At 35.3% G+C, this 26,226-nt stretch overlaps 4 protein-coding genes and 1 pseudogene across 5 annotated transcripts; all 5 read right to left on the bottom strand.

Moving 5' to 3' along the window:
- Positions 1-200: 200 nt before the first annotated feature.
- LOC110614204 (protein SUPPRESSOR OF GENE SILENCING 3) lies at positions 201-8,752 on the bottom strand. Of its 2 annotated transcripts, XM_043956120.1 has the most exons (8): positions 8,448-8,752; positions 6,137-6,379; positions 3,996-4,656; positions 3,567-3,867; positions 3,226-3,470; positions 2,643-3,030; positions 1,405-1,477; positions 201-727 (listed from the first exon to the last, which is right to left on the bottom strand). In XM_043956120.1, exons 3-8 carry the CDS (start codon positions 4,581-4,583, stop codon positions 679-681), a joined length of 1,644 nt encoding a protein of 547 aa, XP_043812055.1. In that variant the 5' UTR covers positions 4,584-4,656; positions 6,137-6,379; positions 8,448-8,752; the 3' UTR covers positions 201-678. The 2 variants fall into 2 exon arrangements, with proteins under 2 accessions (XP_043812055.1, XP_021611406.1); XM_021755714.2 differs by lacking the exon at positions 8,448-8,752 and having other exon boundaries at positions 6,137-6,723.
- LOC110614205 lies at positions 6,756-14,233 on the bottom strand (annotated as a pseudogene).
- A 3,054-nt stretch (positions 14,234-17,287) lies between these two features.
- Positions 17,288-18,540, bottom strand: LOC110612499. The gene has a single exon (XM_021753261.2). It carries the CDS (start codon positions 18,408-18,410, stop codon positions 17,508-17,510), a length of 903 nt encoding a protein of 300 aa, XP_021608953.1. The 5' UTR covers positions 18,411-18,540; the 3' UTR covers positions 17,288-17,507.
- Positions 18,541-19,931: 1,391 nt separating this feature from the next.
- On the bottom strand, positions 19,932-24,527 carry LOC110612902 (syntaxin-22). Its single transcript, XM_021753746.2, has 8 exons — positions 24,209-24,527; positions 24,031-24,124; positions 23,786-23,925; positions 23,596-23,667; positions 23,187-23,344; positions 22,967-23,067; positions 20,573-20,637; positions 19,932-20,153 (listed from the first exon to the last, which is right to left on the bottom strand). Coding segments are annotated over exons 1-8 (813 nt in total). The 5' UTR covers positions 24,391-24,527; the 3' UTR covers positions 19,932-20,152.
- A 573-nt stretch (positions 24,528-25,100) lies between these two features.
- LOC110614040 (non-specific lipid transfer protein GPI-anchored 30) lies at positions 25,101-25,907 on the bottom strand. The gene is made up of 2 exons (XM_021755488.2): positions 25,526-25,907; positions 25,101-25,376 (listed from the first exon to the last, which is right to left on the bottom strand). Exons 1-2 carry the CDS (start codon positions 25,857-25,859, stop codon positions 25,252-25,254), a joined length of 459 nt encoding a protein of 152 aa, XP_021611180.1. The 5' UTR covers positions 25,860-25,907; the 3' UTR covers positions 25,101-25,251.
- Positions 25,908-26,226: the final 319 nt, after the last annotated feature.

The raw sequence follows: 26,226 nt of genomic DNA, 5'->3' as shown, positions 1-26,226 counted from the left end.
TCTCAACGAATTATTAACGTAGTAAGTTCATTATAGCAATTTTTATAATTTTTTTTGGTCGAAGTTCGTTATAGCAACCTCAATGTTAAATCCAAACTAGCCTGATGGTGATCCATAACTCTTTAAAATCAAGATTGGCTTAGGCCAGGATGGTCTCATAATTTTTAAAGATTTGAAAGAGAAAGTAAAAAAGAAAAGAAAAAGGAATGCAAGGTCTGTAAAATCCATATTAGAAGGGTAAAATAGCATAAAATCTGGCAGATAAACCAATATCAAGACATTTAATAGCAACAATTTTAGAGAAAAAAAACTAGAGCTATTAGCATTTAATGAGAAGGGACATTACCTCTTGGCAAGCCAAGTCTTTCAACCCCCTTGCAAGATCCAAAGATTTTATAGCATGGCAATGGTCCAAGCTTTTGATATTCCTCCTCAAAATGATGCCCACTCCCTGCCTTTCTTGAACAAAAACGAAGGTGACAAAGTTCTGCTACTGTTAGATGCTGAATATGCACAAGCATTGCAGTTCCAGGAGGCACTAACGGCCTCTCTCTTCACTTGTCAAATGCCAACTTCTGAGCCAAAGTGCTGAACCATCGCTTCATGCGGAAATAAGAGGTGAATCGTCTCTGGGTTTATGTGAAATGTGGAGGGAGAAGAAAGAAAATGAACAGCTAATCAAGAATAGGAACTGTGGTCACCCTTTTTGCTTGGATGTGAGGTAAACCTGACAGAAAAAGAAACCTCACTGTATTAATGCAAGAGACAAAGGCTAAATTTTCCATAGCAACAGTTGGCAACATCAATAAGGAGCACTGCATAGTATAAACTTAAAAAACAAAAAAAACAAATATACAGTGTGCCTAGAATCCATAATAGCATGAGGAAATTTAAAGCAAAAATTGCAGTACTGACAATGGATATAGAATCATATATGCAAATCAAATCTTTTGTGACCACGTTGATACCAGACTAAATAGTTCACTTGAGCAAAAAGATATATCCTAAACACAACAGAATACTTGTACTGCATTTTTAAGCATTGCCAAAGTTATCTTGTAATGGCAACATCCTTTAAACAATGGTGGAAGTTCAAATTGTAGGAACACTAAAAAGCAACCGCCGCTGCAAAACAACAAAATGGATTGGATGGCCAAGTTGAAGATGGCAACAACTAGAAAAGCATTCCAAGAAACAGGGAAGCAAGCCAATAATTTTTTTTTCTTTTTCTCTTTCTTATTTGTGTTGAGATAATGTATGTTAGCATACAATTGAAACAAAGAACAATTAAATGAAAATAGTAGAAGAACAAGAAGAAAAATCAAAGAGCATGACTAATTCCAAGACAAAAAAAGAAATTAAAGGTAAAAGAAATCTGTGATTAAGCAAAGATAGCCAACATACCAATTTCCAGATATCATGATTAAGCAAATATGAACCATGTGGCCGTAAGTAGCTTCAGATGCAATAGTTTCACCTGAGAATCAACCACACATAATACAGCAAAATCATAAGAATGATAGTACATAATCCACTCTACAGATATCAACAGTTTATCATCTATCAAGCACACACAATGCAATAGCAAACGTTTGAACAAAGTATATTGAATTTAAAAGCTACATATACGACGTCGTTTTTCGCATACAAAAATTTACTATACAGACATCAACATTTTATCATTCTATCAAGCAAGCATGTATAATAGCAAACCTTCGAACAAAGCGTGTTGAATCTAAAAGCTACATATACGACGTCGTTTTTCACATAAAATATTCTACTCCACAGACATCAACCAAACACAACATGATAACAAACCATTGAACAAAGCGTATTGAATTGAAAAGCTATATATACGACGTCGTTTTTCACATATTAGGATAAAACCAAATCCTGTAGCATGACATTGTTCAACCAATCACGGTCATTTTAATCGGCCATCCACTTGCCAGGAAAGAAAAGAAGCACCAAAGAGGCCCACAGAATCTTCCCCATAACGTAAAAGATGACAAAAAAGGAAAAAAATTGGCGCAACAGGAAATAGCAAGAAAAGCCAGCTAAGCAGATCATGAAAACCATGGACAGGATTTCATTTTTCCTAAGCAAGATCAGTTTTAATGTAGTTAATAGAGATCTCTAATATACAGAATTTGGTTAGAACGTAAACTGGCAAAACTGAAATGGAAATGGTTGAGTTGGCACTAGTAAGAATAAGGTGCTCAGATTGAGTTATTTTGAAATTACACAAGTACTCTTAGCTCAAAAAACATAAAAACCGCTTGATAATAAATTTGTCGAGATGTCAGGAAAAATATGGATTTATTCAATTAAATAAAAAAAGCACAAAACAGGTTAAATTAACACAAATCCAAGATAAACTATTCAGTAAAGACGTATAATTAACACTATAAATTTTCTTCAAAAGTGTGAGAAGAGGACTTGAAACTTGAGAGCTAGACCTGCCATTTAGGCTACCCTGCAGGTGTAGCACAATGCAAATTCAAATATAAATATAGTCATATAGAGCTTAATTAGATAGTTTGGTTTCAAGTAAAAATACAACACAAATACAATTTGCAAACTCCTAAAGCATCATCAAATGGTTGAAGACTTGACATTATTAATAAAAATTTGTGCAGTACCAGGGTCTGCTATGGTGGCCTTTCTCCTAAAAGACTCTTGTCTTTCGGCTCTTCCTTTTTCTGGGTAACCAAGGCCTTTTTCTCCTCTAGGAGTTGGCTCAGTTCTGGGTCTCCTTCCCATAACTGTCTTGAAAATTGTCCCTTCACAAGCAATTGGAGCTACATTGAGGTTTTCTTGTATAATCTGCTCAGAGCTCTCTGTCATTCGCCTCTTCTCTTTCTTCGGGTTATTTATGTAATCATTTCTATTTGAAGGGTTTGCAGATGATTGCTCTGCATTCTCTTGCATTTCCTTCTGTTGTGTATACTCAAAATCTCCATCCTTACCTTTCCTTGCTTCAAGAATACTGTTGATTTGGTCCTTGTAAAATCGCTCTAGAAATTGCATCTAAGGAAAAGCACTGCTATGATCAGTCAAATCAGAGATGATTCATGATAAAAAAAGAAAAAAAAAAAAAGAAGAAGACATCACTTCAAGGAACAACCTTTTTGGTGGAATCTAAAAGAGCATAATGAAAAGAGTTTTTCATTTTAGCTTAAGCTTAGAACCTCAGCTTCTTCTTACATGGAAACAAAGAGTTACCTCTTCCAAGTCCTGCTCATGCTGCTGTTTGGCTTTTAGTCTTAAGATCTCCATGTCCTTGGTTGCCTTGTTTAGCTTTTCCTTCAACATGCCATTGTACTCTTCAAGGTCTTTTGCATGGCTTTGTTGTTCAGCAATTCTGTTCTGCAACCAGGGAAGCTGAAGGTTGTCTTGACTCATTTGCCTGATTCCATTCACCACCATTTCTTTGTAGGACCTCATCTCATATTTCAGCTTAGGCTTCCCTGATTAATTATGAATATAATTATTTCTCTTGCATATTCTTTTCCCTCTGAAATTATATGGATTACTATACATTTCAAACATATACCAAGGTATACCTTTCAAAGAGTACTGGTTGAAGGTGTCCACATCTTCTTTCACTGCCATGTAACCATAAAGTTGACGCTCTCCACTGGGTAGGAAGTAGACAGGCCGATTGTTCCAAGCGTTCCTACCTGCTTCTTCCTCTGCAAAATGTCTATGCAGCCAATCTGCCTCTAAATAACCTCTGGCTGAGCTCTCAAAAATCAAAACACTCATCCCACAATGTCCATTTGAATTGTAGAAGTGTTGAGCCTTGACAATAGTATCGTATGAATTAAACAAGTCCAGCAGCTGTTGAGTTGTCATGCCAGCCCACTAAAATCCACAAGTTCATCAATCCAAGCAAGAGGCAATTAGTAAACTGAATCATTATATCTTCACAATTAATAAGAAAAGATTTAACTTAAACATCTAACTTGTAATAAGAAAAGTATAAATCTCACCTTATTGTTTTCATCCTTTTTGTGGATTGTATTTGTAATGACAACCATAGGAGGCCAAACTATCTCTTGATCTTTCTTTTCTTCTTTTAGACCTTTCCAGTTGCCACATGCTTCACCACCTAGAGCAGCAGAAGATACCTGACTACCAAGCAACTTCTCTTCCAACAGCTGTGCAAGCTCGCGGTGGAGCCGCACCCTTCTTGACCCTTTGGTTTTGGCATGCTTCACCAGGGTCTTCAGGCTTAAGTACCGCTTGATGGCACCTGCAGCTCCTTGACATGCAGGACAGTGCCACTGTCTAGCTGGGTCATTGATCTCCTCTGTACTCATATATTCCAATCCCTTTAGAAATTTCTTGAACCATTTGCTCTTCTTGCAACTCTTAGGGCTTCTTGGACTTGCTTCTGAATCATAGTCATCAGTATCGGGCCATGCATCAGAGTCACTGTCATCATCTGTAGCAGTAGCATCATCACAAAAAGAAGTTCCAAATTTCTCTACATCATTTGCTACTTTTTCCTGGATCTCTCCTGAGACCTTCCATTGAGTAGAACCAGTACTCTGTTGCCTATCCAATCCCGGTTCCATAGGTGTCGTATCATCAAATATTGGAGGCGTGTCCTTGTAATAGCTATAAGCTGATTTGGTTTCTTCATTTCCTCTGCAGAGAGAGAACACAGAGAGAGAATTATATCTGTGGTGCAGTGATGATTGAACCTCCCTAGGCTGAAATATGAAATTTTTGGAACATTTCTTGCTGCTGTCTCCTTATACTTCCTTTCAGGAACTATCTGGTTGCTATTAGTTCCTGCAGAATTATTAGTACCTACATGCTGACTGCACAATTTTTTTCACCTCCTGTGCTTCTAGGTTTTAGGGGTTCTAGCAGTCAAGCTTTGCATTGCCATTTTCTGAACTCATCTCCACATATAATTTATTTGCTTTATCATTTTCTTTTAAATGAAATTGGGTCAAATTCAGATGTATAAATAGGCTATGAAATAGAGCAAAAGAATATAGAATAATCTATTTTATTAAAATCATTTGTGAATCCATATTTGATATGTTTGAAACCTCATAAATTCCTAGTGGATGCTATATCTTTAATTTTGTGAAAAAATGATTTTATTTAAGCTAAAATTTTGCAAAAATATGCAAATGATTTCTAGAACCAATTAAAATTGCATTCTACGTACCTAGAAATGAAATATATATAAAGTACCAAAGATGATAATTTATTTGTAAAACTATTCTACACTAAATTTGCAAAATGAAAAAGAATTGCATAAATATTTGGTTCCAAGCACAATAAACTCTTTGCATCTGAATACAAATAAGACAATTGCTTTGATCAAAATCCAACAAACTCAAAACAAGTTAATTAATTAACATTTATTATTCTAAAAAACGGACTTTTAGATCGACTTCCTCCTACCAGAAGCACAAAATTGTAGTAGCTGTGGAGAATCCTTAATGACCTTCATTCATCTTGGTCTATGTCCACGAGGTAAAGACAATAGTATATCACTATAACCATGAAGATTACAGGGTGCAAGATATTTTTTCCATATCTGAATTCTGGGAGTAGAAAATCCTAAATAACCACTCTCAACCAAGATACTTGACCCTGTAATTGGCATGATTCATTTTAAGAAAATAATTCAATTGAATCCTTACAAAATAATGTAAGATTTCAATTTCTATTAAAATGAAAATTTTTAAAGTTAAAAAAATATTGAATTCTTTTATTTCAAACAAAAAAGCTGTTAGAAAAGAACTCAATTGAATTGAATTCTGGCGAAAACTTCCAGAAGGGGGGTGAATGTTAGATCACAGTTGGCTAACTTTAACCCAATGCTCACCAAGAGATCACAGTTGCCACATCTCTTTCCATCATTGACAATTTCTTTCACTTCATTTTCTCTTTCACATAAACACAAACAATCTGTGGTCACAAAGTTCAACATATTCATCCAAGGTTTTAAATTGTTAGTAAAAATTGAAAAATTATCATTTTATTGGCTGATTACGTTAGAACAACTTAATTAAGCATCGTCATTAACAAGCTGCACGTCATCCGAAAAAAATGATACTAATTAACAAAAAACTAAAAATCCTTCTTAACTATAAAATTCACAAACCTGTATGTAGAATTTGGAACCAGCTCCAACGACGGCGCCTTTTCCCACAGGCTAAGCACATCCTTAGAGATTAAATGCTTAAATGACTCCAGTTGCAGGACATATTCACAGTTTAATCCTGGGCATGCAATAATTTTCAAGCCCAATTTGATATTTTCCTCCGCACATTTGCTTATACAATCCAAGCAAAATGGGTGACCACAATTCCTATTCTTGATTAGCTGTTGCTTTTCTTTCTTTTCCCTGCAAATTTCACAAAAACCCAAAGAAGATTCAACTCTTTCTTCCGCATGAAGCCATGGCTCGGCACTTGGCTCAGAAGTTGCCATTTGACAAGTGAAGGGATAGGCCTTTAGAGTCCCCTCGAACAACAATTCTTAAACATATACAGCATCTAACAGTAGCAGAATCTAGCCATTCTCGTTTTTGTTCAAGAAAGGCCGGGTGTGGACATCATTCAGAAAGGAGAAGATCAAAGCTTGGCTATTGCATGATAGATTGATGATCTTTGAGGGTTGTTCTACACTATGTGAAAGAAAGATTTTGGAAGCAAGTGAGATTTTGTTAAGTAATGGGTGATACGTTTACCTTACGTTACTTAAAAAAAATTTTAAAAATGAAAAAAAACAAAAAACGTTACATTTGCCTGGCAGGTTGGCACAAATAACCTGTAATTAAGAGACTCTGTTTGGACAGATTCTTTGAGAGGTTAAGCACTTTTGGACTTGTGCAATAGAACAAATGAGTTGTTCAGCTTTTTACAGTGAAGAAGTGTAGGTTCATGCGCATTCTGTTGAGCCATTTTGTCTCTTTATTTTTATTTTATAACAATGTAGTTCAACAACCATGGTTCTGTTCTCAAGAGGTTGTTTTTGTGAAGTAATTTAATTCTTCTATTTGTTCATTCTTTTATTTGATTTGAGATTTTATCATCAACTAATAAAAAAAAGTCATATTTCGGATTTTAAATTTAAGGTTTTGATATTTCAAAAAAATAAATAGAAAATTATTAAATATATCAATTCAATACTATTACAATACGTAATTAAAAAAATAAAACTTAATGAATTTAAATAGGACTTAAACTTTTAAGTGAAAGTCTGAGACACACTTTCGGTGTGAGTGAAGACGGAGAATGCCATTTGTAAAACTTTTTCATCGAGTGCACAATCAAGAAAGAAGCCGCGACTGATTCCAAATTGAAGCCGCGACTGATTCCGACTTAGCAACCGCGGTAAGACAGGAGGCAAGTGTTCTTTAGAATGACTGGCCGTAAAAGGTACGTAGCCGGCGAATCGAATAGAAAGTAAAAGTGGTCAAAAATTAATGGAATGCTCTCGAAATTGTATTCTCTCATCAGAGGTCACCAATTAGTTTTACACCATCAACACCGTGTATTTGAGCTTCATTTTGTCTTGATGGTGGAATAGACTTAGTCATGTAATGCCTTCTTTGGCTCTTCTCAACCGTGCTACAGTCTAGCCCCTTTTCTTACTAGCAGTGCTTCAAGCTTATCATGATTTAAGCTGTAAGGGTTTAGTTATTTCAAGGCTTTGGGATTCTTTTTTTTTTGGGCTTGCATGTGAGGGGCCCTAAGTCTTGTTTGGTTGGGTTTGCTGTTAAGCTTAACTTTTAGCTTCAAATAGATTTTGGCTGGAAGATTTGGATATCTTCTACCCATGCACTATCCTGATTTGGTAAGAGTGAGCATCATTTTCATATGCATTTTTTTTTTTTAAAAATAAAGGAAGCCTTAATCTTGGCTTTATAGTGGTTATTCCATCTATTCTTAGATCAAGTTGTATAAATACTAAAGATCGAGTATATGATATGTAGAGTTCAGTAAGAATCATTTTATTTACAGTGTTGAATTTATTTGCTATTGAATGGAATTGATTTTTTTTTTTTTCATAAAAAGGGAAAATGATAAGCTTTAAATGCAGGAAATCAGCAAAACGAGTAAACCAATGAAATCGTTGATATCGCACAGTATTTGAAGATTTGAAGGAAAAAAATGCATGCAAATTGCAATAAAGTGCTTTACTGCATTACTAAAGCTATGATTTAATAAGGGTGGGAAGAAAAATGGCAACAATACTACAGCATTACTGGTAATAAAGAGAAACAGAAGAACACAAAAGAAGTAAAAAAGAAAAAGAAAAAAAAAAGGAATGCAAGGTCTGTAAAATCATATTAGAAGGGTAAAATAACATTAAATCTGGCAGATAAACCAATATCCAGAAATTTAACAGCAACAATTTTAGAGAAAAAGAAACTAGAGCTATTAGCATTTAATGAGAAGCGATATTACCTCTTGGCAAGCCAAGTCTTTAAAACCCCTTGCAAGATCCAAAGATTTTATAGCATGGCAATGGTCAAAGCTTTTGATATTCCTCCTCAAAATGATGCCCACTCCCTGCCTTTCTTGAACAAAAACGAAGATGACAATGTTCTGCTATTGTTAGATGCTGAATATGCAAAGCATTGCAGTTCCAGGAGGCACTAACGGCCTCTCTCTTCACTTGTCAAATGCCAACTTCTGAGCCAAAGTGCCGAACCATAGCTTCATGCGGAAATACGAGGTGAATCGTCTCTGGGTTTATGTGAAATGTGGAGGGAGAACAAAGAAAATGAACAGCTAATCAAGAATGGGAACTGTGGTCACCCTTTTTGCTTGGATGAGAGGTAAACCTGACAGAAAAAGAAACCTCACTGTATTATTGCAAGAGACAAAGGCTAAATTTTCCATAGCAACAGTTGGCAACATCAATAAGGAGCACTGCCCAAAATCCATAATAGCATAAGGAAATTTAAAGCAAAAATTGCAGTACTGACAATGGATATAGAATTACATATGCAAATCAAATCTTTTGTGACCACGTCGTTTCTTGCATTTCCGGTGTATACACAAAATCTCCGTCCTTACCTTTTCTTGCTTCAAGAATACTTTTGACTTGGTCCTTTATAATTGCTCTAGAAATTGCATCTAAGGAAAAGCATTGCTATGATCAGTCAAAAAAGAGATGATTCATGATAAAAAAAGAGCAGATATCACCTCAAGAAACAACCTTTTTGGTGGAATTTAATAGAGCATACTGAAAAGTAATGAAATGAGTTTTCCATTTTAGCATAAGCTCAGAACCTCAGCTTTCTTCTTACATGGAAAGAAAGAGTCACCTCTTCCAAGTCCTGCTCATGCTGCTGTTTGGCTTTTAGTCTCAAGATCTCCAAGTCCTTCGTTGCCTTGTTTAGCTTCTCCTTCAACATGCCATTGGACTTTTCAAGGTCTTTTGCATGGCTTTGTTGTTCTGCAATTCTGTTCTGCAACCAAGGAAGCTGAAGGTTCTCTCGACTCATTTGCCTGATTCCATCCACCATCATTTCTTTGTAGGATCTCATCTCATATTTCAGCTTACGCTTCCCTGATTAATTATGAAGTAGAATTATTTCTCTTGCTTGTTCTTTTCCCTCTGAAATTATATTGATTACTATCCATTTCAAACATATACCAATGCGTACCTTTCAAATAGTGCTGGTTGAAGGTGTCCACATCTTCTTTCACTGCCATGTAACCATAGAGTTGGTGCTCTCCACTGGGTAGGAAGTAGACAGGCCGGTTGTTCCAAGCATTCCTACCTGCTTCTTCCTCTGCAAAATGTCTATGCAGCCAATCTGCCTCCAAACAACCTCTTGCTGAGCTCTCAAAACTCAAAATACTCATCCTACATTGTCCATCTGAATTGTAAAAGTGTTGAGCCTTGACAATAGTATTGTATGAGCTAAACAAGTCCGGCAGCTGTTGAGTTGTCATGCCAGTCCACTAATCCACAAGTTCATCGATCCAAGCAAGAGGTAATTAGAAAACTGAATCATTATATCTTCACAAAGAACTTAAACATCTAACTGTGAATGAAAAAAGTATAAACCTCACCTTATTGTTTTCATCCTTCTTGTGGATTGTATTTGTAATGACAACCATAGGAGGCCAAACTATCTCCTGATATTTCTTTTCTTCTTTTAGACCTTTCCAGTTGCCACATGCTTCACCACCTAGAGCAGCAGAAGATGCCTGACCACCATGCAACTTCTCTTCCAACAGCTGTGCAAGCTCTCGGTGGAGCCTCACCCTTCTTGACCCTTTGGATTTGGCATGCTTCACCAGGGTCTTCAGGCTTAAGTACCGCTTGATGGCACCTGCAGCTCCTTGACATGCAGAACAGTGCCATTGTCTAGCTGGGTCATTGATCTCCTCTGTACTCATATAGTCAAATCCCTTAAGAAATTTCTTGAACCATTTGCTCTTCTTGCAACTCTTAGGGCTTCTTGGACTTGCTTCTGAATCATAGGCATCAGTATCGGGCCATGCATCAGAGTCGCTATCATCATCTGCATCATCAGAAAAAGCAGTTCCAAGTTTCTCTACATCATCTGCTACCTTTTCCTGTCCTCTGCAGAGAGATAATACAGAAAGAGAATTATATCTGTGGTGCAGTGATGATTGAACCTCCCTGGGCTCAAAAATGAAACTTTTGGAACAGTTCTTGCAGATGTCTCCTTATACTTCCTTTCAGGAACTATCTGGTACCTACATGCTGACTAAACTGCACAATTTTTTTCACCTCCTGTGGTTCTAAGTTTTAGGGGTTCTAGCAGTCAAAAGCTTTGCATTGCCATTGTCTGAACTCGTCTCCACATGCAATTCTTTGCTTTATCATTTTTTCTAAATGCAATTGGGTCAAATTAAGATGTATAAATAGCCTATGAAGTAGAGCAAAAGAATACAGAATAATCTGTTTGTGAAAGTACGATAAATAATATGAAGTTGTTAGTTCAACTTTAATTTCTAGAACTAATTATGATTGTTAGCAGCTATATTTTCCTCTTTCTTGATGTTCTCAAAATTGGAATGGATAAATTTCATAAAATTTTATTGAATTCATTTGTGAACCCATATTTGATTTGTTTGAAACCTCATAAATTCCTATTGGATGCTATACCTTTAATTTTATGAAAATGATTTTATTTAAATTAAATTTTGGCAAAAATATGCAAATGATTTATAAAACCAATTAAAAATGCATGCTATGTACCTAGAAATGAAATATATATATATATATATAAAATGCCAAAGATGAGAATTTATGTATAAAACTATTGTACATTAAATTTGCATATTGAAAAATAATTCCATAATTATTTGGTTCCAAGCACAATAAACTCTTGCATCTGAATGCAAAAAACATAATTGATTTGATCAAAATCCCCAAAACTCAAAGCAAGTTAATTAATTAACATTTATTATAAAGATGGCCTTTTAGAACGACTTCCTCCTACCAAAAGAAGCAAAAAAATTGCAGTAGCTGTGGAGAATCCCTAATGATCTTCATTCATCTTGGTCTATGTCCATAAGGTAAAGACAATAGTATATCTGTAGAAAATCCTAAATAACCACTCTCAACCCCTTAACCTAATGCTCACCAAGAGATCACAGTTGCCACATCTCTTTCCATCAATTTCTTTTACTTCGTTTTCTCTTTCACATAAACACAAACAATTTGTGGTCACAAACTTCCAACATATTCATCCAAGGTTTTAAATTGTTAGTAAAGGTTGAAAATGATCATTTTAGTGGCTGCTTAAGCTAGAACAACTTAATTAAGCATCATCGTTATCCGTTAACAAGCTGCAGCACATCTGAATAAAATGATACTAATAAACAAAAAACTAAAATTGCTTTTTAGCTGTAAAATGCACTGACCTGCATGTAGAATTTGGAACCACCTCCAAAGACGGCGACTTTTCCCGCAGGCTGAGCACGTCCTTAGAGATTAAATGCTTAAATGCCTCCAATTGCAGGACACATTCACAGTTTAAGCCTGGACATTCAACAGTTTTCAAGCCCAATTCGATATTTTCCTCCACACGTTTGCTTATACATTCCAAGCAAAATGGGTGACCACAGTTCTCATTCTTGATTAGCTGTTCATTTTCTTTCCTTTCCCTGCAGATTTCACAGAAATCCAAAGAAGATTCACCTCTTTCTTCCGCATGAAGCGATGGCTCGGCACTTGGCTCAGAAGTTGCCATTTGACATGAGAAGAGATAGGCTTTTAGAGTCCCCTCGAACAACAATTCTTAAGCATATCCAGCATCTAACAGCAGCAGAACCTAGTCATTTTCGTTTTTGTTAAAGAGAGGGAGGGAGTGGACATTATTTAGAAAGAAGAAGATCAATGCGTGGCTATTGCATGTTAGGTTGATGATCTTTGAGGGGGTTGTTCTACGCTTTGTGAGAGGAAGATTTTGGAAGCAAGTGCCGTTTTGTCAACTAATGGGTGATATGTTTACCTTCCGTTACTCAGAAAATTTAAAAAAAAAAAATGTAGAAAAAAACAACGTTACATTTGCCTCGCAGGTTCGCACAAATAACCTGATAGACAGACCAAGAACTGACGTGGAAGCTGGCTTCTCAGTTGTCTCTGCTTGGACAGATTGTTTGAGATTAAAAATTTCAACCAATAAAATTAAATTAAATCGAATTAAATTAAATTAATTTGATTTAAATAGATTGTTATTAAAATTTAATTTAATTTTTATAAATATTAAAATTTTGATTTATTCAGTTAGATTTCAACCAATAATACCCTTAAATTTATCACTGCAGGGTGAGGTTCTGAATTCAGAGTTGTCTCTCTGTTACAGTTTATCTTGAGTTATCTACTGTAGAACAAAGGTGAAGCATTCATATAATTGCTTTATTTCCTGGAAGAATTGTTGAAATATTTTATAATCTTCATTTGTATAAATATTTATTTCATTTCAGAAAGAAATCAAATCTATTATTTCGATACTCCTTTTTTTCAATCCCCAGTTGAACTTCATCATCTTTATTTGAGATCAAAAGTTCTATAATTTCTTATGTTCACCTTGTACTTCAGCCAAGAGAAACAGAAAGCTTCAAAGTTGCCTCTTGAAAATTCACAAACTACTTTTAGCTGTATTAAAAATGATGAACTATATGTAAAAGTTTATGATTCCATGACTGAGTTGTAAGAACTTCCTACAACTTGTTGAAAGGTTTACCTTCTTTTGGTTGCCTTTAGCAGATCCCTTGCCTTATAAACAGACAATTGTAGCAGTTAATTGGTTAACATCTTGCAGCAAAAAAAAGCTTTGGCTTAGCAGCATCAGCTAAAATGTTAATTAGTTCAGACAGCTGTACATGGTTTGTCCTACTAGGCTGGGAGACAGTAGCATCAAGAAGAAGGTTCCAGGCATTGAATATGATGTTTCTGTTTCTGAACTGAGGTGAGGAACAAGAATCAGCAGCTGCCTGAGAACTGAGAAAAGAAATCTGCATGAAAAAGCAAAACCCAGAAAAAAGAAAAGATTAGTAATATTAAGCACTGCACTTATCATCTACTCTTAAACTAATGATGATTATGAAGAAAAATGAATTATGTGGACAAAAACCTTGCAGACTTGGCCACCTCAGTGGTTAATATTGGCAACTGTGGTAACAGAGAACCAAACTTTTTTTGAACTTTCTCACCATAGGCTTCTTCTCAATCTTGCCAATTTATGTGGAGGTTTGATAGGCAAGTTTTGAGAAGCCTATGAGGGAGAGAGTTCAGAAAAAGCTGAGTCTCTAATAAAGCAACTACTGCCATTTTTGTTTTACTGGGTTGTGTGAATTGTTTATCATTTGTTTTTTTCCTTGTCTCATTGAGAGAGAGGGAGAGAGGAGAAGAAAGGGGATGCAGTTATAGATTTGCAGTTGAAATGAAGCCAAAAGAAGAAATTTCTATGAGAAAAAAGAGGGGATGAACCTAAAGTTGATTAGATGGGAAGTTCAAATGAAGCCAAAAGGTATACATTATACAAGATACTTCCATCAAATTTTCATATAATTTCTTTGCAGAGGGAAAATTATTAGATATATGTCACTGTAATTGCATATATCATGATCTTTTGTCACAACTCAGCTTTCATGCATGTTGGATTTTTTTTTCTTTTCCTTTTTAAAAATTTAATATGTAAATATGTTTTCATTAGTAAATTAATTATGCCAGTTTTATCAATTATGAAATCTCTTTTCTATCAATTCATATTTTGAAACGCATCATTCAATTCATCCTTTATTATTCTCTTTTTATTCACTTGAATTTTTAAATCTTTTCTATTTTGTTGATTTTGTTCCAATCCTCCTTTTTCTTTAAAAAAAAAAGAATTTTTTTTCGATCTTTCATCTATGAAGAAAAATTATATTTTCTTATTAAATGAAAAAAAATAATTAAAATAAACTAGTCTGAAAATTGAATCTAGTACATAAATAATATATATATAAACTCTAGGGAATTTTATATTTAAGAAAACAAATTTAAAATAAATAATTTTCTTTAAATAGATGTATTTCCAAGCTAATTTATGAATATATTAAATAAATGGGTTTGTGAGTTATAATTAACTGAATATTAACAAGTTAAAAAGTTGAATCATTTATTAAATAAGACTAAAATTAGAATATATTTTGACTTATTTAGAAAATAAATTTGGCTAAGTTGAACTATGAATAATTTGCTTCAATTATAGCGCTGAATCTTACTAAGATGGTAGGCTCAATTTGGCAGCCAAATGTGAGAAATTGCGCAGCAACTGTTTGATCGTTTTCCTCTGGGAAAATCCAAAAGCCAGGTAAAGCAAGGGGTTCAACCAGGAGAACAAGGAAGGGGCGCTGTGAATGTGACGCGGGAGAGCGGTGGTGAAAAAGGCCTAATTGCATTGCAATCATCCATTTAACAATAAACGTGGCTAACGAATCTCTCGTTGTTTTATAAAATTTCTATCTCAATCAAACTGATGACCACAAAGCAATTATTTATTTATTTTTAATGAAAAAAGGTTTTAAGATTTGTGTTTATAGTTAAAATTTTAAATTTAATTACTCTCAGTTAGTTGGAATTTTAAACTCTGAAATTTTATTTGATTAATAAATATTTAATTGAGTTTGACCACATTGAAATGATAAAAGGAGAGAGAAAAAGAAAATTGACATTTGGAGTTAAAAGAGCTTTTCAAGAAAAAAAAAACACATTTTAATATCATTGAAAAAAATAATTCAGAAAAAGTAATTTGATTATTGTAATATTATTATAATTAAAATTTAGAAAATTTAATTTTAAATTATTTTACATTCTCTTGATTTTATCTTAAGAGAAAATCCAAGAACAATCCTAAACATTTGTTTAGAAAGCAATAAGGAAAGTCTTAAGATAATCTTAAATTTTTAAAAATATATAGGGAAAAAAACGAAAACTATAATTTGGTATCAAACTTTGCAAGAACTATAATAGGGCGTACATTAATCCAAGGAATGCAAAAAAGGACACTTGTTCAAGAGTTGATGGATCGAGGCCATAATACCACATTTGTCATCATAGGAGGTTAATTTGGAAGATAGGAGTTACAGGATCTTCAACAGGGGAAGAGAAAATGCCTTACTAGGCGTTACGGCACTGAACTAACTCATGCCATTCCAAAAAAAAGTCACTGAACTAACTCATGCCATTCCAAGAAAAAGTCCAGAGAAAGTTGCAATTAAAGTGAAATTCTTTTTTTTTTTTTTGCAAAAAGACTACAGACTTAATTGGATTAAGCTTTGCTATAGCAAGTAGCATAAATTGATATCAACCTCTCAAAATTTCGTAACTTTCATCCCTTGGATCAATAGAGAGGGAGAGCAAAGCTGATAGAGAAACAATACTTGGGTAGCACCCAGGAAGTACTTTTGCTTAATCTTCTAGAGAAATAAGAAGAAAAGCTGCAAAATTTTCAGGTCACCACAAACCTCTTCTTTTTCCCGACCAATTCATGCTTTGGAACACTGAAATTTGCTGAAAACATCAAGTAATATGATTGTAACCTGCAGACGAGGATCTCAATCCTCAAGTAGGAATTTGCACACATAGGATCACAATCTTCGTCTGATCCAGCAGCAGGCAGCAGCAGACAATCTAGTATATTTCACAAATTTTCATTTTCAAGCTTACGGATGTTTCCAACACAAGAAAATAATGACATAGTAAGGACAACCTCTTCTTACTCCAAATGCATTGCAAAATAGAACAAGTTGTATAATATAAACAAATATGCCATATAGTAGGTTTCCTCCTTGAAACAAGTCAAATTAAACAGGTGAATATTCCTCTTTCCCCCCAATTACTACAAGCACACGTTTGGCAACCAAACAATAACATATCAACTAACTACTTACAATGATGATGTAAACGTTGATGTTTCTGTTTTGACATTATATGGGATGAAATATTCAAACCGACCTAAAACCAACAATTATTATAAAATGCCCATGTTTAGCTTGCAAACTCCAATTAAAAAACCACCAAAGTTCATGAAATAGATTTGCCATTGTGATTTAGAGAATGAAGAAAATCACAGAGAGCCAAGAACCCAAAGGATGCTGAAAATTTACCTTTAAGTTCGGCCAGTTAACCAACTCAAATGCATATACCAAGAATTAAACATCATTATATCTGATAGAAAAGGTGGCATTCAAAGTGCATTGTGATATGAAGTGCACTAACTTTCAAGTCATTATAAATAAGCATACAACATAAATCACCATCTTGCAGTCCCAGTCTTACAACTCCAACAAATTTACAGAATCTCACCAGTATTTCACTTTATCTAGGAAAGGCATACTACACGTTCAAATCCACCTATGCGTTCATTATCACTGAACATGGAGCATAATAGAAGCGATCTTGGGCACACGAAATGTAAGAATTAGCACCATAATACCATTTTGTAAATAAGTGAACAAGTTGCATTGAACGATATGATGTAAAATCTAGTTTATGAGATACTGGTTCCCTCATTTACATATTAAAAGACATTTTTTATTCTTTTTTGAAATATGAACATCACTACTAGCAGTGAGAGAGAAAATATTAACAGGCCATGTGGGCATAAGAAATTTGCACTATCAAAGAACCAAGTAGTCAAAACCCTTGCACAAAATAAATACAGCAAAAAAAAAAAAGGACAAAAGGAAGTACACACAATACCAGATAGCAGTGGAAAGGAATTACGAGTAATAGCATCAGTGAGATTGAAATACCAGAGCGCTCCCAATTAGTTTAATAAAATAAAAAGAAGAGACTTTTATTTCCAGGAGATTATAAAATTGAGATAAACTAAAAGATAACTTATACAATATATGATTTGCCAATAACATAAAGAATCATAAGAAACGACTTAAAAGATATTTTCTTTTTAAAGAAGAAGGAGGAAGAAGAAGAAGAAGAAGAAGGAAAATCAAGAGGAAATCACAGCACCATCGAGGTTCAAACTTTCATGCCTGGGTGCCGGTCAAAGCCTTCATCTGAATAAGATTAGAATCAGAAGCAATAGTAGGCAACGCCTCGTATGAACCCAATCTCCTGGTTCCATTAGTCCTAGCCATAACTGCGTATGTAACCATAACAATAAGAACCACAATCGTGACGTGAACCACAAAAAGCAGATCCAAAATAGCCACAGCCCTCAACCTAGACTCCTCCAGATCACACTCCGTAGAACTCTCAACCCCACTCACCACATCAAGCAACCGATGACAACCCTGAGGAATAAACGCTTCAACATTAAGATAAAGCCCAGTCTGAAGGACCCAAAGCCCCTGCAAACAAATGGCGGCAGCCAACCCAACATCAGCTATAAAGAACTTGGGCTGGAAGGCGAGAATCGAGCAGAGGAAAGCAACAACAGCGGAAATTTGAGCAGAAACAGAGTCACATTTGGCTTGGAGATCAGAGGTCTGAACGGAAGCAGCAGAGGAAGAGACGAAATACTGCAATAAGAAGAGAGCAGAACCCAGAGCGAAGAAGGCATCAGGTGGGAGAGGGAAAAGAGTTGTAGTTTCGGAGAGAAGAAGAGCAACGGAGACAAGAAAAAAGAAGAAAAGAAGAGCGGCGGATTGGAAGGAGGAGAAAAGGTGGACAGGGGTGTGGCCTTTAATGAGAGGATCGGAGTCGGAGGAAATTAGAATTTGGTGAGAGATGGCGATGAGGAGGCAGAGGAGGAGGAGGTAGAGGTGGAGGTGTTTGAGACGGGAGGAGGAGGAAGGGAGAGGGTGGTGGGGTCGGGCGGAGAAAGAGGGAGGGGATTTGAGGAAGGTGAGGATGGTGAAGTAGAGGTGGTAGAGACCGAGAGAGAGGAGAGCAGAGGAGGAGAAAATCTGGTAAATTAGGGTTCCCATGATTGGAATTTGGATTCTTGATTTTGAACAACACAGCTGCTTGCTGATGACTTTTGAGACATGACTCACAGGGATGATCACTCAGATCTCCTCTTCTTCTTCTTACCCTTCAATTGCTACTCATTTTGTTGACGTTTTCACCTGATTAAATTATTATATTTTGATTAAATCACATTAAATAAATATTCTTTTTAAAAAATAAATTAAGATTTCTACTCGGTGAAATCAAACCCGTTGATTTAATAAACAAAATTTTTTATTTGGCATTCACGTATGAAACAATTATAAACAATTGAATATTGATGAGATTAAGGTTGAAATATGGTTATTTATTATTAATTTTAAATTAAAATTTTAATATTAAATAAAAATAATATTTTATAGAAAATATAATAAAATATGTTTTTTAATTATCAATGTAACAATAATAAATAATTTTATTCATTAAACTTTAGTAAGTACAAAATTCTTTCTAACGAGGGCAAAATTTATTTAATACACCTATTTACTGTGAGATATAATTTTAATAACAAGTGTATTTTTCTACATATACATTTATTATTAAATTGTATATAATTATTTAATTTAATAATTATTAAAAGGTCCGAATCTCATATCTACCTCGTAATCAAAGAAGAATTCTACCTTTCATTATTTATTCCAAGTATGCCAATTGATCTTCTTTCCTAATGAGAGGGGTTCGATATTGTAGGGTTAGAGTGTGAATATAGTTTTGTTTTATTGTTGTTTGCAACTGGATTGTTATTACGAGGAATTTTATCATTTATGTGGAGCTGCTTTTCAAATGTTTGGTTTTTTCCTTCCTCCATGGGGGTTCTGTTTTTACATTTTATAGGGATTGGCTAGAGGAACTCAAAGCCTGCTCTCTTTTTGGTCCTGGTCCAGCAAAAGGGTATAAAATCCTTTGCATGTTGTTGGTAACTTGCAAGGTCCCAGATTGATCTGAAAAAAGAACACGAGTGAATTCGCCAAACAGTTCAACGCTTGCGCCCCTCACCAATGATTTTTTTTTTTTTTTTTTACGAGTTCCTTTGTTGCAGCACACCTATACTTGCATGTCTTGGTCTTCATGGGACGGGTCTTGGGTCCTCAGTGGTCTAGCTGAGACAGTTTCTTTCCATGATTTGATTTGGAAATCTCCAACTGGGAGATGAATGGGCACCAGTAGATGGAGGTCCATGCTGTTCGTTTTGGTGGCAGAGTTGAGCTGCCTGCTGCAGGGTTATGCTTCTGATCCCCGATTGAATACCAAGTTTAACTTGGGGTTTCTTTCGTTTGGGCCTTAGGCCTTCTGTTATAAGACTTGGTTTTGGTCTTTAGCTAGGTTGTATTGTTTTTGGGCCAAACCCTATTGTACTGATCACTCTGTTTGAAGGCCATAATGAAATTACAATCTTTCAAGGGGGGGAGGGGGGGGAGGATATAACTGCCGAAGTAGTAGCCTTGTAGGCAATCAGCCAATAGGCCAGATCTTGTCCTACTGGTTGTTCTCATACCTTCTCAGGGAAGCTCTACCAAGTTTTATCAATAAAATTCTCAGTTCACACACATGTATATAATAAAGATATGCTAGTGGCAAATGAGGGTATGAACAAGGGATTCAGAAAAAGAAAGCACATAAAATTTGATTGGGCTTGAGTCAAAGGAGAGGAGCTTTAGAGTTGAGCCTGCTTACAAACAGATCAAGATGGAGCAAGTCCCCAGGTTAGCATTGCAGTTCTCCTGCACCCAAAAAGAAAAAAAAAAGTTCCCCTACAATTTGAACCAAACACTGGCTTTATGAATCAATTTCTATTATAAAGAAATACTCAAAAAAAACAATCGCTCTGCTGTTCCTTAAGCGCACAAGAAAATTGCATTATTGTTTATATGCAAACACTGAAAAAATAACAGCCAGATTTATTCTGTTTTGTGCTAAATTAATACAAACAATCATCCATTTACAAAAGCACTGTTGCCCACAAAAACCATTTCGAAAGACCAAAATTGGAGAAGAAAAAGTTTATGACCAATACTCCACTCTAATACTTTTAAATTAGATAAATAATTCAAAAAGGAACTAACAGAATGATAAGAAAAAAAAAATCACAAAACACACTTTCATAGGGGAAGGCATGCCACAGCTGCATATATGTACTCACTACATAATGAGGATGAGGAGAACGATGACCACTGCCAGTATAAAAATTCCCAGTAGCCACCAACACTGCAAAAAATAAACAGCATTATTAAAATAAATTTCATTTCTTACCAGAAGGGAAATAAGATAGAAACAGTCACAAACTATATTTAAACTATTGGGGTTTTCTATGTCATTTACATTTTTAAATTGGTTATGGAATTCAAGACTTGTATACTTGTTAAATTACGACAAAGAATGTTCACCAAGACATATTTCCCAGTCTATCTTCAGTTGGTTATGGTTTTGTTCATCATTTAGCATGTTCACCTTGAAATGTCAATTCATTATTTCTTCTTTCTCAACAGTTGTTATTTCCAATGGCAATGCTGTATTGAGGCTAGAATCCCCATTGTGGTTGCAGAAGAAGCAAATCCCAATAGACTTCATGCATAATGTTTGGACTGGGAGCCAAATGTTACATGTAGAAGGAAAAGGTATAGGAATAGAGCTGCGACAAGAATAGTTGATTCAAGAGTTTTAGAGGGAGATTAATAGTTAAAAGGAACTGAAGAGAATGTTTGTTATTCTAAGTCTGGGAGGGAAAACTGTTAGGTAGTTATAAATGTTAAGCTGAGTTGTTAGTAGCAGTTATTGGAAAAGTCTGGTATCGTTATACAATTTTCCAATCAGTAAAATATCAATTCCTTCGCTCAATTGCCTCCTGTTTCTCTGTCTATTTCTCTCTCTAATCTCTATTCTCTGTTCTATCTTCTTCTCTTCTCTAATTTCTATCTCTTTTCTCATCTATTGTTAGGGTTCTTTCCTAAAACCAAAAGATGGAGTTTTATTAAACCAGAGTTTTGTAAATCCCTTCTGAGGAATTAACAACTTGCTTGGGGTTGGAAGAACCCTCTTGTCGTTAACACCCAATATTCTTCAAGAATAGCGCTCCTGGTCTCAAGCCTAGCTGTTGCATCTCCTCTCTAAATTTCTACCATGTTCCTTCTTTTTTTCCCCTTGGAAATTCCTCAGAAGGTTGCAAAACCAAATTGAAGAAATAGAGAAATAGGGGAAGAAAAGAAATTGAAGAAGAAACAAGGAACGGAAGAAAGAAAGAAAGAAAGGAACCTGTAAAAGGGTTCTGGAACAAGAAAAAACAAAAATAGAAACCTTATAATCAATCTGGAAGAGAAATAAGAGAGAAAGAAAGAAGGATCAAGAGAAAGAGAAAGTTAATTGGGAAGAAAATCATAGAGATTCTTGTTATTCATTATGCAATTCCCAATCAAAGTCAAGCTCTGATACCAATTCTTAAGTAGTAAGTTTCTGCATAACGTTGCAAGACTCCAGAATTGAGGAAGAAGAAAAGAAGAAAGGTGAAGTAGGGGGAATAGCAGAACAGAGCAGAAGGGGAATTGGGATAAAAGTAAATGGAAGAAAGAATTAGAGAGAAACATTTGTTATATTTAATGAATTGATGATTTGTCCAATACAACACTATACTATTTATACAACTCTATCCTTAGGAATAACAGCATCATAGCTATTAGCCAATGCCGGGTAATTGAAATATAAAAGAAAACACATCATCATAATAGATTCAACTACCATAACTTATAATTCATTTTCGCATAGCTACACTCAAAAGTACATCACATTTATATTTAAACTTTTACCACCATCATGGCCACAAATAGAAACTTTAGGGGACACTGATCAGAAAAGGAAAAGTCTTCCTTTTTTCTCTCAGATGAGCATAATCTATAGCTTTTCTTCAGTATAATTTGTCCATTCATATAGAAAGATACCTATTGCATGAAGCATCATACACTTGTGGCTCTAAGGTTAATACATGTAGCTTTTCCCTTGCTTTACAAAAGAGGCTATTCTGTGACTCAAATCCATGACCTCCATGTCACACATGGATGGAAGACAAATGGAGTAATTTTACTGTGACACCAAAGTGATACTCTAATTTATCCATTCACATATTTTAATCAAATCCCACTTCAGATGAAAGAAAAAATTTTCAAAAAATCAACAAAACAATATGAACAAACCCACTATCCTTATTTAATATTGTTTTGAGGCTCCTTTTGAGATGAGTTATTCACTAGAAGATTATATATGAGAAACTTCACTTCAAAATGTTTAGAAAATAATTAAAAATAAATGTTTCTAAGTATCTCTATATAGAACCATTAGTATTTTTCACCCTTCCTTCAAAACTATGGTCAGTTAATAGCTGGTCTCGGAAATCAAGGGAATGTAAACTATATTTGAACTTTCCGGTAGCCTCATTGAACTAGTTTCTTCCAAATGGGCAATAAACAACTACTGATCAACATGTAAAAAGCCACCTTTGCCTGATGGTATCCTTTAATGCTTCATCTTAATAAGATTGACTACTTACCCATGAGGATCTGGATTTCACACTTTTCGAAGCCCTTGCAAGCTGAACTTTTGCTTGATTTGTTGCAGCAGCAGAAGATTCAATGTTGGAATGGATATCATCTGCAATGCATTCATGAGATATGCATAAGAAATACAAAAAGGTTCCACGACCACCAGCGTCAATCAAGAGTGAGCTTATAAAGGAGAATAGTTCATCTTCTAGAGATGGTGCAACTTACCAATAACCACACCCTGCTCATGAACTAGAACAGCTAGATCCTTGAATATGTCATTTACTTGTCCAATTTGTTCTTGTATTTCTTTAATGCCTTGTTCCCTTTCATCAATTACGGCCTCATTGAAGGCAATTTCGTTATCCAGAAGAAACACCTCTTGCCTGTATGTTTTGCACCAAAGCATCAAATCATAGCCAAAGGAATTTCCAAGCTTGCCAGAAAGTAAAAGTAATGATAAGTGGAACTAATTTCTTTTTCGGATAATAAGTGGAACTAGTTTCTTTTTTGGATAATAGGTAGAACTATTGCATTTATAACATAGAAAATATTTTAGAAATAACCAAATTAGAGACTTGTTGGCAAATGATTACCGATTGCAGTTGGAGAAATCAGAAAGGAATAATACACACACCTCTTCTGTTCCATAAGAAAAGGTTGGGTATCCTGATCCATGCCAGGTGCCACATATTCACCTGAGCCGGACCTGTATCCCAAAAAGGATCAAGCACCAAACTTAGAAGGCAGCGATCAATAGATAACCAAATGCTCAGACAAACATGGGGAGGAAAAAAAAAAAAGGAAAGAGCAAAATAGTAAAATACGCGACAGGCAGAGACGACGAAGGAACAGAAGGGGAATAAGTGGATTCGCGCTCGGAGGCAAGCTGTTGTACTTTCTGGAATTCTTGCAATGTAGTTTGAAAATCCCTTGCAAGCTTCGCATCTTCAATTTTCTTACTCGGCTAAACAATTTCCCAGATTACCAGGGAAAAATTAAATGTTAATCAACAATTATCTATCTCATAAGCCATTAAAAGAAAGAAAAAGGTAGGGAAACCGAGTCGTACGTTAACTTTAGCATCGTGATCAGTTTCGCTGACAGATTTGAGCTTAGCAGAAGTATCCTTAACTAACTGCAGAATCCGCTGCCTTGTATTATGCCTGCAGATAGATCTCCGTTAATTATAGTCCAATTCATCTACAGAAGAAGCAATTAATAGCAATAAAATCGAACAGAAAACTAACAGCTTCTGGCGGTGCTCGGGGGTGTCCTTGGCGGTTCCGATGGCATCAACAAGGCGACGAAAACCAGCAACAGCGGTGTTGATCTGGAAAATACCGGCGGCAACAGCTTGGGATGGGCTTCTGGACATTGCAGAAGCAGCGGCGGAAGACCTTTTGCCATTTTGCAGATCTTGGAAACTCATTTCGACGGTTGCAGAGATCCCTTCAAACCCTAAAGCTTAAAGCCTGCAGAGGACAACCAGAAACAGCTGACGGAGCTCAAATTTGTGGAAAGTGGAAGCCAACAGCTACAACATACGAGCAGTGATCCAGAAAAAGCTTTTTCAGTTAATTTAATTAAATTATTAATTATTCGAAAAAAAATAAATTATTAATTAAGTGAGCAACCAACATAGAACACGTGGAAGAATATAACGGTTTGAAACAAATGGAAAAGTTAGATGTGGGACCCTTCAATCAGAAGAAAAAGGTGGGGCCCTTCGAGTGACGCGGGAAATAAAGAGAAAGGGACTTTTGGGCGGGGAATTAATTAATAGTTTATTTTAGTGTAGAAAAACTTTATTATTAAAAATTCAAACTTATTAATAATTGAACTATGCTAAAACGTGGCATCCAATCATTCATCCAAATTCCATTGGAATTTTATTATAAAATAAAATTTTAGCCTTAGAATATTTGAACTATTTTTATTGGTGAGCCTTGTGTTGTGTATGTTGATTTTTACTGGGCTTATCTTGTAATGGGTCTAGGCCTTTTTCAATGGTATAATTATCTTTGAGAAGAAAAAAAAATTTACTATAAACCTTGTTGTTTGTAAGTGTTACTGGGTGTATGTTGATTTTAAATATTGTATTTACACTTAAACACAAGGTTAAAGCATCAGAAAGGAATATGGAATCTCAACCAATAATTTACTTATTTATGCTTAGAAAATAATAATAGTAACAATAAGAAAATTATAAGAAAGTAACAAAAATCAACACACTCTCTATTGATCTCAAGTGTTCATTTTTGCTTGTATTTCCATGACCAGTCTTAAGCTATCAATCAGCTTTACACCACAAAATGTGAAGAGCAATTGATAAAGCTGCGGCTACCATCATGCTCCAACAAGGGAACAACACAATCCCTGAAGAATTATCAACTGAGTTCTTGGTATTAGGAGAACCTGGCACAAAAAATCAACACATAAAAAGATTTAGATAACAAAGAAAAGTGAATTCTTTAATTCGGAATGAAATCCATCATATACGAGTACAGATAAGCATTTCTTAGAAGAAAATGGTATAGAAAGAAGAAAGAAAGGAAGATATATACCAGAAGAAAGGCAATTGAGAGGATTGACATGGATTCCACATCTAGCAGGCAATTGTTGAGCTTCAGTAACATTGATTCCAGCCTGCTCAGCTTGATTACTACCTTGGTTGCTTATCATACTACATATGCATTGTTGGTCTGATTTTATTACATTTTGTAGAGGATCACAGCAACTACTGGGTACATCTTCTGTTCCATTAAGGTAGTTGAGGCAAGGAACAAGCTGGTTTAGGCAAGAGGTGTCTTGACAACATCCTTCTGGCACCAAAACGCCCAACACTAGCAGAGATACTGCAAGAATCCCCCAGCTGCTGCTTCCCCAAAACTTGCCCATCGTTTTTGTTTTCTTTCTGTGTGTTTGCAGCACATACCTCCTAAGTGGGGTGTATATATATGAAGTGTCAAAGCGAGATGTTTGAATATGAAGTGTTGGCATTAGAGAAGTTGGTAATCCAACTTGTGGATTCTTAGTTGACTGTGAGATTGCTCTCTGTTAGGGGCTTGGGGGCCAAGAATAGGCAGCTGGAGGGCGCTGGATAGGTGAATCTACCCATTTGACCAATACACAAAATCTATATTATAAGCATAAACCTTATGCCACCCCACAGAAATAGCAGACTAAAGCAAATAGAGAGTCCCTTCAGCAAAGATAGATTGTCACCCTCAGCTACTTTCGACCAACCTCTGCCTGCAACACAAGA

The sequence above is a fragment of the Manihot esculenta genome, chromosome 4 (assembly GCF_001659605.2).
Source record: "Manihot esculenta cultivar AM560-2 chromosome 4, M.esculenta_v8, whole genome shotgun sequence".
Lineage (NCBI taxonomy): Eukaryota > Viridiplantae > Streptophyta > Magnoliopsida > Malpighiales > Euphorbiaceae > Manihot > Manihot esculenta.
Note: the sequence above shows the minus strand (reverse complement) of the source record. Positions and strands in the feature narration are given on the sequence as shown.

Coding starts and splice junctions, on each gene's coding strand:
- LOC110612499 (XM_021753261.2), bottom strand. CDS start 18,410: ATGGGAACCCTAATTTACCAGATTTTCTCCTCCTCTGCTCTCCTCTCT.
- LOC110614040 (XM_021755488.2), bottom strand. CDS start 25,859: ATGGGCAAGTTTTGGGGAAGCAGCAGCTGGGGGATTCTTGCAGTATCT. Junction 25,377..25,525: donor TCTCAATTGCCTTTCTTCTG/GTATATATCTTC, acceptor TTTTTGTGCCAG/GTTCTCCTAATACCAAGAAC.
- LOC110614204 (XM_021755714.2), bottom strand. CDS start 6,465: ATGGCAACTTCTGAGCCAAGTGCCGAGCCATGGCTTCATGCGGAAGAA. Junction 3,031..3,225: donor ATGAGCAGGACTTGGAAGAG/GTAACTCTTTGT, acceptor GCTTTTCCTTAG/ATGCAATTTCTAGAGCGATT. Junction 728..1,404: donor ATCATGATATCTGGAAATTG/GTATGTTGGCTA, acceptor TTTTTCTGTCAG/GTTTACCTCACATCCAAGCA.
- LOC110612902 (XM_021753746.2), bottom strand. CDS start 24,390: ATGAGTTTCCAAGATCTGCAAAATGGCAAAAGGTCTTCCGCCGCTGCT. Junction 24,125..24,208: donor CCCGAGCACCGCCAGAAGCT/GTTAGTTTTCTG, acceptor ATCTATCTGCAG/GCATAATACAAGGCAGCGGA. Junction 23,926..24,030: donor ATCACGATGCTAAAGTTAAC/GTACGACTCGGT, acceptor GAAATTGTTTAG/CCGAGTAAGAAAATTGAAGA.